At 37.9% G+C, this 9,553-nt stretch overlaps 1 protein-coding gene across 5 annotated transcripts in view; it reads right to left on the bottom strand.

Annotated features, from left to right (window-relative positions):
* Positions 1-333: 333 nt before the first annotated feature.
* CKAP5 (cytoskeleton associated protein 5) overlaps positions 334-9,553 on the bottom strand; it is a 51,169-nt gene continuing 41,949 nt past the window's right edge. For 4 of the 5 annotated variants that reach the window (XM_079309128.1, XM_079309131.1, XM_079309129.1 and 1 more), the window contains 11 exons: positions 8,687-8,860; positions 8,162-8,282; positions 7,287-7,466; positions 6,670-6,857; positions 6,192-6,276; positions 5,211-5,399; positions 4,980-5,114; positions 4,362-4,445; positions 4,114-4,273; positions 2,307-2,461; positions 334-1,066 (listed from right to left, as the gene is read on the bottom strand). In XM_079309128.1, the coding sequence (XP_079165254.1) occupies positions 812-1,066; positions 2,307-2,461; positions 4,114-4,273; positions 4,362-4,445; positions 4,980-5,114; positions 5,211-5,399; positions 6,192-6,276; positions 6,670-6,857; positions 7,287-7,466; positions 8,162-8,282; positions 8,687-8,860 (1,726 nt within the window). In that variant the 3' untranslated portion in view covers positions 334-811. The remainder of the gene's footprint in view (positions 1,067-2,306; positions 2,462-4,113; positions 4,274-4,361; positions 4,446-4,979; positions 5,115-5,210; positions 5,400-6,191; positions 6,277-6,669; positions 6,858-7,286; positions 7,467-8,161; positions 8,283-8,686; positions 8,861-9,553) is intronic. The other variant, XM_079309130.1, reaches the window with a different exon arrangement.

Below are 9,553 nucleotides of genomic sequence, written 5' to 3'. Positions count from 1 at the left end.
CAGATGGGACCACACAATCTGGGTAAAGGCATCACAATGATTAGATATTTCAAAATAAGCATTTCAGCAAACTAAGTATTGTCAAGTTACAGAAACTTATTCTAGAACTAAAAAAGCAACTATATGAAAAATGTACTACTGCTTATAGGAATAAGAGTGCAAAGTCTCAGGACTGCACCCACAGACAGCATATTTCCACTTATCTTCCTCAGAGTGTATCCAAACCCCAAGGTTCATATCAGCTTAGTTCAGTTTCTAAATGCCCAGTCACTAACATTCAGGAATAGAAAGTGACCTCTAACCAGCAGTCGCTGCTGTTCCTATAGAGGCTGATATAGTTAATGCAAACTTTATTTACAAAAGACACTTAAATTAGTTACTTCATGCCATGTGTCCATACAGAATCAACAGTTCAAGGATTACATGGAGAAGAATTCACAAAATTAAAAGTGAAATCACTAAAGGTCTTCTAAGAGTTAAGAACTAGGAAAAGATTTTAAAGACAACTTTACAAATAAAAACCCCAAGTCATGAGAAACTAGTCTGAGCAAGAAGATGGTTGTTTACAGGTCTGTACACTAAAACTAATACACAGACAGCCTTCTATTGTCAGAGATGCTCACTGAGAAGCAGATTATGTACAAATACTTGTGCCACAATGACTCAACCCCCCCAAAATCCACTGTATTATACATAAACCAGTTTGTATACATTAGGCCTAAACGAGGCCATTTAACTATGAAGACTTCTAGTTTAGTAAACTAAAGCTGAAGACAGCCCCAAGCAACAGCAATACCGTCTCTGTGCATCTCTATTTGCGACTGCTTTTTATTCTCTCCAATCGTTTTTTCAAGTCATCAATATTGGCTGCTGCAGAAGAGGGTGAAGCCAGGGTAGTTCCAATGCCAGAGGAATGAGTCTGATTGGAGTCCAGGTCCAGATGTTGGTACTGCTCCCGGGACTCACGCAGCTGGGAGAGCTTACTGTGAAGCATATCTGTAGAGGATGCAACTGTAGGGAGTGTTGGTTTAGAGAGCAGAGATGTCAGAGGGGGTCTGTCTTCCTGCTATGAGGGAAGAAAGTAAAGTGTTAAGACATATAGTGGTGAAGGCCATATAAAAAGTACAAATCATAATCAATGGCTTTTCATCTCTGCATAAAGCAATGAAAACAGAGGAAAGGGAAGGAGCGCTACAACACAAGTAGATCTGGAGCAATAAAGTCAGTTGCTGTCAAAGTCAGAACCATGCAAAGCTAATTACAATACTCAATTCTTATAATCTGAGTAGTTAATGTTTAATTTATTTCAACAGAGACACAAAGAAACTAATCTTTCAAGATCAGACCAGAGTTTCACTGAGACAGACTGCCAGAGTCTTGAACAGCCTAAATTCTAACACAAGAGAAAAATCCCTGCCTATGTGCAACATCTGCAGACAATGAACTTTCTGAAAGAATGAGAAGAGGAAACTTTAACTGACTGGCAAGACTGAACCTGTCACAGATTTAGTGTCAATTCACTGTTCTTTTACCAACTGATATTCCCATCTGAGTTACTTACCTTGCTACTATCATCTAGGAAACATTCCCCCCCCCCTTCAGAGCTCTAAGCTGATACTCAAATTTGTGTCGAAGGTTAAAACAGCGATTCAGCTGGATGACTATTCCAAGGTAGAACATCACTTCTCATGTAGCTGAATTCAAATTTCGGGAATTGGCACTAGATTCCTAACACACATTGAACTCTAAGAAATTCTGGTCCACACGTTTACAATACTAAGCTCATTGAGCATTCCTGTACTTCAGTAACCATACATCAAAAAAATATAAAAATTCAAAGTTTTAATTCAGCTTTCATGGTTGTTTCAGAGCAGAAATATCTAGAATTTCCACATCATTGATCTCTGAGGTGTTCCCATGTAGAGAACAGCTGTTGTTTGAACCTGAGACTCACCTTCTCAGCAAGAGAAGATAAGCTACAGACCTGTAGGAACAACCTGCACATAACATCAGTGATGCAGACAGAGTAGACTGAAATATAAGCCTACTTGGCCAAGTAATGAGTTTAAAGCCATTTATATTAGGCATAGTGACATGCAGTGAGTAGCTAGGACATGCATTATAAATGAAAGATGATAAATTCTGATTGGAATCTGCCTCCTGGCATTTGGATTCTTAAAAACAAAACAAAAACAAAAACAAAAAAAAAAAAAAAAAAAAAAAAAAAAAAAAAAAAAAAAAAAAGAAAAGAAAGTGCAAATCAAGTGCCTCCCCAGGGGATTCACAAGTGTTGTCAAGTACAATACCTTTGCGTTGTCAAGGCCACAACGCTGCCTGAGGATTTTTAATCTTTCCAAGTAAACTGAAGGCCCCACTTCCTCCCCATTTGTGTTTCCTATAGATGAAGATACAGTGTGGGTAGATGCAGGAACACATGTACCTTCCATCTGAGAAGAAATTCCTGGAGGATAAGGGGAAGGAAGGAGGAGAGTTAAAAAAATTGAAAACATTAAAAAGTGAAAACCTCTTGGTCAGTTCCTTGAAATAAGATACAATGGATGAAGAATTAACCAACCTACTTCTTGCTAGTTATTTGCATTTGCTTGTATAGATGTATCTGGCTTTTAATTTCCTTGCAAAAGTGACAATTGAAAACCAAGAAAAGAAATGGAGAAATTTAAGGAGTAGCTGCAGAGCAGCTCTAGAAGTGCTGATGCCAATAGCTGAAGAGAACAGTGTGGGGAGAGGAAGATGCTGATGTGCATCAGCATAAAATGTCCAATGGGAGAAATGAGCAACTGGCAAGGTGGGAAATACTTGGAGTTGTTTGTCTTTTCCTAGTTCAGTTGTACTTTTGGGCTTACCACTGATTCTAACCCTTCTTTATCTCATCTGTGCAACTTGAACGATTTTATTCCAACTCAAGTCTCAAAGAGTGATTTGTGGAATGCATATAACATGGTTTTTAAAGGTTCTCTACCAAGAGACTAGAAAATGAATTTACATGATGAAAAAAAAAAATTCATTATTAAAAGAAATACAAATTCTAAGATGTAGCACAAACAAGGATTTGTTCTCACTAATTTGCTAGGGTGTTTAAAATACATAAAAGGATAAGGTTAAGCATTTATACTTTACTCTAAATAAAGCATTGTTGCAATATGGAACAGCATGTTTTATTACATCACACTTAAAGTCAGGGAAGGAAAAAAGACAACTGTGGCATGTAAATTTGATTTTCAAAACTCTTGAACTAGTATTTCTCAGTTCCACAGACTTTCATGATGAAAAGTAGAATTTTCTGTCCTACATAGTTGAACACATTTAAAAACTTCTGAAAGAACCTCGTCTTATCCATTTTCCTAAAGGAATCTACAATACATGGGTAGGAGAAGGAGCAGCAGTAGAAAAAAGGCTAAAGTTTTATAGGACACTATGAAACAAGTAAGAAATAAAAGTTTGAGGTAGTTCTGCTAGACTGTGTATTACCTTTTATTGTCAGCAAATAATTTGTCACATTCCTTCCCTAATATTTCATTAAATATTCCTTTCTATTTATCTGCAATGAAAAGACTCAGCAACAAAGAGTTTTAGAGTTTAATTCGTCCAATTAAAAAGCTAATTTATTGGAAAGGGATCACCACAAGTTCTGCTGAAACAGTTCAAAGTGCATAAAATAAGCTTTCCAATTCTGCAGAAAAGAATAATATTAAAAAGCCTCCTATATGTTTTTAGTAAAAAGGTGAAAGGAGAATCTGACAGCTGCTACTTCTGCTGTTTTAAACCAGCTTTATACATTGCAGAACCAATTCTTGATACCAGACACATGAAAACACGGGCTAATGTTCAACCCACACTACAGGACATGGATTAGAATCACATGTTTGCCAAACCTTTCAGATGTTTTCTACATTTAGTGTGGTTATAACTTGTGGTTTTGTAAACAAAGAATGTATACTGCAATGGTGCCTTCTGAAGCAACAAAACCAGCAAGAAAATACATGGCTTGCTTCAGAAATCCATAAATGTATGCAAATACTAATTTCTAGCAGGAGACATGTAACTAATTGTTCTACCTCTGCTCTCATAAATCAGTTTTGCTATAACATGTACCTGTAGAAGTAGCAATGCGTCCTTTCCCTTCCCGTTCTGTTTCTATCAGTCGGAGGCCTCTTTCCACATAGCTTTGGAAGAACTGTGAGGAATTTTTCAGGAAGGGCTCAATGTCTGCATCAGAATATTTCTTTTTGTATTCATACAGTTCTGCCAGACCCTGGGAGAGAAGAGTTGTTATGTATTACTGCTGCATACCACCATTCTAGTGTATCATGCTCTCTTTCTTGCAGGAAGGGAGCACTCACCTCCTTGGTGTTCTCCTTTGAGCCAATCTTCTTAAATATTTCTGCCAAAATATCATTGACTTTGGCTTTTGAAGCCTTTTCCTCCTAAACAAATAAGCAAAAGGAGACTTTAAAAACAAAGTGAATAAAACCAAACAGAAATCAGACACACCCATGACACCCTCAGACCTGCTAGCTGGATACAGAGCTTCCAAGATGAAGAAAACCTTGAAGAGATTGGGGTTCTACACAGCCATTTTATACAGAGAATGTGAGCAAGGACATAATGAAGCTGTAGGACTACTCCTGAGAACTTAAATGTTTAAAATCTGTTTTGGATATGGCTAACTTTTAGTAGATCAGATGCAATACCATGCAGCATAAAACTTATGCTGCACATCTGAATTTCCTGGAAAGTACTTCATCCCAGGATACACACAGAATAGCTGGGTAAACACACAATAAATTTCCAAAACAGCCATAAATGAAAATTTCATTTTAGAAGAGTATTTCCAGCATCAGTTGCATATTGAAAAGGAAGTTATTACTTGATATTCCACAAACACAAAATTAAGTTTGTTTCTTAAATAAATTTCTTTTTACACTCCCTTCCCCTGCCAACATATTTCCTTTACTTACTATGCGAGAAGCTCCTTTTTCTGTATCCTTATCAGCTTTTCCAGTCTGGTCCATGGAGTGTTTCACTACTCTACAGAGGTGAGCTTCTAGCTCAGATTCATTTTTGTTGTCTATCATTGTTAAATGATCTAAAATCTAAAATGATAAAGGGGAATTAAAAAAGAAAAAAAAATACTCTAAAGACTGCATGAATATCCAGTTTAAAAATACATGACTATTGATTGCTCTGACCTTGGGCCCTTTCAACTTGCACAGCGTGTGAAGCAGAGTCTTCAAGGTCCTAATAGGGAACTCACTCTTACATTGCTTCAGCTTCTCTTTGGGAAAGACCTTCATGAAAATGTGGATATCTAGCAGAATCCGATCCAGATTGATGCTATTAATGGTTTCCGGAAGAAGACGCACCATTCTCCACAGACACTGGAATGAGAGGCTTAATTAAAGCAAGACAACTCAAGAAAGAAGCAGTTGATTATATAATGAGAAGTTACACAACACTATCACTGAGCCACTTCACTCTGCTAGCACATCATACAGGCACATACTGTGTCTGCTGCTCAAGCTATATTTGCACTGGTAAGTACTTTCTCTTTGTAACTGGCAGTACAGTACCCACATCTTTCTTTAGAGCTGATGCATAAGTGAGGTGCTGACTTCTCTACCTGTAACAGGAGACTGAATGCTTTGTGGGATGAAATTTCAGCAGATAATATACATAGGCTATGTACACCTACACACAGCACAAGTTCTTTAGGTATAACCTCATTAAGAATGCCTGAGCTGTCTTTAAATCATGCCAGTTACAAAATGGTGTTGTATGGTAAGAAAAGGTTATGCTCATGCTTTAAATCCAGACATTTGCTTTATTCACTCTGCCTGTCAATACAGATGACAGGATACAAGTCAGCTCCAGCCTGGCACTTTTTGAATCTATGGTACAGTGTGGTGCCCAAGCAAATAAACCCAGCAGGTGACTGTACACCTCTGAATGGAGTTTGTACTAGTGTACACAAGTTTCTATTAACTATAAACTATTAACAGGTGTAAAGCTCCCTCAAAGTCCCTATATGTGACATCTAAAGAACCAACATTACAGAAGCTGCAATAAATATTTCAAGTTATAGACACTCAATTTTTTTAACTCTACCTGTTCTTTCAGGTAAGATGATTCAGATAAACCACTTAAGCTCAAAATCTCTACTACAGGCTCACCTTCATGACAAGTTCTGAAAATTTAGGAGCAACTTCTAAGTTGGCTGTTGCTAGAAGACTGTCTTGGAGCAAAACAATCAGAGCACTAGAAGGGATAAATTAATAAAGGTTACACAGAAAAAGTGCTATATACAAGAAAAAAAGGTGCCAACTCACCACAGAATACCACACCAAAGACTGGGAGTAGTCCAGCAGTTGTGCAACAGCTCTTTCTTTCTTTCTTGTATTTTACAAGAATTTAAGAGACAGTCTGCTGAACTTCAAAGCACAAAGAACCATACTAAGCTGGTTTGTTTAGCCTGCCTTCAGCTGTGCAGTCAAATTCTGATCCCAATCAGTGTTAATTCTTTATTAGCTAGCTGAATGACTCTACAGACATTGCTCTTTGTTTACAAAATGACTAACAAACTCAGCTAGTTCAAGGAACACGAGAGAACAGATAAAGAAGAGCAGTAATTGTGCCATTTTCATTATATACCTCAAGATGTTGGTCTGGTCAGACTTCTCCAGAACTTTCACCACCAAGAGGTTGACTGATCGGATGACCTGCTCACCCTCCTCAAGATCTTCAACCCGAGAATCCAGCATTAATGTAATAAGACCATGCATTAGGTCTTTAAGCACACCAGTGGATGCCTCTCGAGCCAGACTCTCTATCTGAAATAGCTAGAGAATGAACAAAGTGTTAGTTTCCCCTGCACACGGATGCTTTAATATAGCGACTTCTCTAGACTACACTGTCAACCATGACATCTCCCTGTTTCCCACAACAGTAAAAACAGCCAAAATTATGAAGAAAGTTATTTCTACTGACTTTTGAAGATACTCAGGCTACTAACTCAGCACTCAAAAAGTAAAGAATACTAAAACCAGAGCTTAACAGAAGTCTGTATTTTGCAGAAGCAGACCCTCTTCTCTTCCCCAACTTGTAATTCCCTCTCTCAAAAGGTGCACTGATGAGCAGTTGGCAACAAACCTTTGTAAGAAAGACTCTATAGTGAGCTAACCTAGATACAGAACAGACATTCCATTCTCCCACATATTCTGCAGAGAAATTATTTGCTCCTCACCTTGCCTTTTACAGCAAGGCCTTACCGTGATCATGCTCCCAATAATACAGCTGTAAAGTCTGACAATCTCATCTTTGTCCAGCTTCTCATCTGCCATGTGTGTATTGTAGATTAACCGGAGCTGCATAAATGTGGCTATTAGGAATTGGTCAATGTGGCCAGACATAGCTTCTGCTTTGTCCTCCTGTTTGAGCACCTCATCAATCTAAGATATAAAAACAAAATGCTCTAGTAAAGTCAACATAATGCAAACAGTGCAAAATAACAATAATTTAAATACTTTTCTATAGGAAGGGTTTTGCCCTGACCAATCCATTTGCCGAGGCAGTTGTATTCTAAGCTTTCATCCAAAATCAGCAGCTAGAGACTTGTATTGCTAATCCAAACACAACCAATTACTGGTATTTTAGAGAACTGCAATCCTATCCTGTACACAAATGAAAACATCAACAGCTGCATTATAGATTCTGGAATTTACAGCCTTATGAAAGCTCCTGGACAAAAAAATTTCTAAGTACTTAAAGCTACCCTAAACCCATGCAAAAACTATGGCACAAGACAATCCTTTTCCTAAGGATCTCTAAAACAGTTTAATTTTAGAAGTTAAGTCTCTGACTAACTGGCTCTTACAAACTCACAGCACAAATAATTTGACAAAATCAAAAATGTAACACAGAAGCACTAACAAAAGAAAAGCATTAACTTTATTCTACATCTTCCAAGTGGAATTTCTATTGCTAAAGCGAGTCAGATGGCCCCTGTGCACTTAGTTTTGTCATCAGGGAGATTCTGAGCAGAGCCCACGTCACCTGACATGATTGCTCCACCACAGTGCAACTCATCACCCTCGCAGACAAAGTTCTGGTAGAGAGTGATTATTTGCTACCTTAATTTACTTACCTGTGTCAGAGCCTGGATGCTCGTATTTATATCACCACTGGCTACTTGGGAAATGACAAAGTTGATAGTAGAAGCTGTGTTACTGTGCATGTCATCGAAGTGTGGAGACACAGCACGGATTCTAAAGGGTTGAAAAAAGGATTCATTACTTTTTGGAGAGCTAATTTACTATACATTTAAATGGTGTATTTCAGTGATGATTTAGACACAAGGGAAAAGGATTTAATTTTTCCCTGAGAGGATTCTCAAGGAAGTAATCACTCCTTTTACCATGCCTATTGCACTATTTGTAAAGACATTGATGATGCATTTACAGACTCAAGATCCTCTAACTAATGTGTAAGTAGAACTCATGTTTTTAATTAAAAACAACTGCTCTCCAGATTTCAAAAGAGTACAACAGACCTTTGTTTTGCCATCTCTTCAAATAAGCTGAATGTAGAAACTAGTACTATCAATTCACCTTCTCAAAATACTTTTTAGGCAGCCTTGCTGATTTCACTTAGGAGTTAAAACTAAACTCACTTGGGCTCAGGAATCAAGACTGGCTCAAAGATGTCATCCAGTTTGTGCTGTACAAGTGCTGGCATCTCACATCTGACGGTTCCATTGTCATTTTCAATTTCATCAAGGTCCAGCTGAAATTCCCGTGGAACTGTATGTGCTGTCTCAGAGTGGCTGCCCATGTTGCGATTTTGGCTACAGAAACCAGGAGAGAGTTTTAGTTTATTATACATACAGAAGAGGCAAGAATATTAGCACTAGCATTCACTGGTAGTCCTAAAGTTCTCATATAAAAGCTCCAAACAGGTTTTGCAGTTTGGATTATATTCAGGCCCCTTAACTCCCTCCCTCTGCCTTTCCTCTTGTCCTTAGTAAAACAAAATTCTGTCGGCCAGAAGAGCAACTGCTACTTACTTGCCCTCCTAGTTTCTCTCATAAACCACAAGATGCCCTGTACCTGTGCTAGGTATGCATGGTTTCAGGTAACTAGCAGAGTTTACAGTACTAATAAATGAATATAATTTTAAAGTTTTAGTGGATTTTTTTCACTTTTGGTTTTTTAAGTAATGGCAAGGATGCACACGTACAGAGCAACCTCACAAGCTCCTCTGAATCTAAGGTTCCCTGCATCCCCACATGACCTATGCTGCACATCTGATTTTTCAAGGAAATATTTTAATATATAGTTCTTAGCACAGACTTTTACTCCAAAATACTGAGCAGGTGGCAAGGAATAGTTTCTGAGCTTTTTGGTTTGGGTACTGTTGTCCCAGGCTTTACAATTCACATATGCTTATCCATTTCTATGCTTTATGCTTTATGTCTAATGTAACTAGAACAGGATTCAACAAATACCAGGTTGAATGCAACACATTGAAAGTTTTTCCA

The sequence above is a fragment of the Erithacus rubecula genome (genome assembly GCF_903797595.1).
Source record: "Erithacus rubecula genome assembly, chromosome: 6".
NCBI classification, from domain to species: domain Eukaryota; kingdom Metazoa; phylum Chordata; class Aves; order Passeriformes; family Muscicapidae; genus Erithacus; species Erithacus rubecula.
This window is presented reverse-complemented; position numbering and strand designations above follow the sequence as displayed.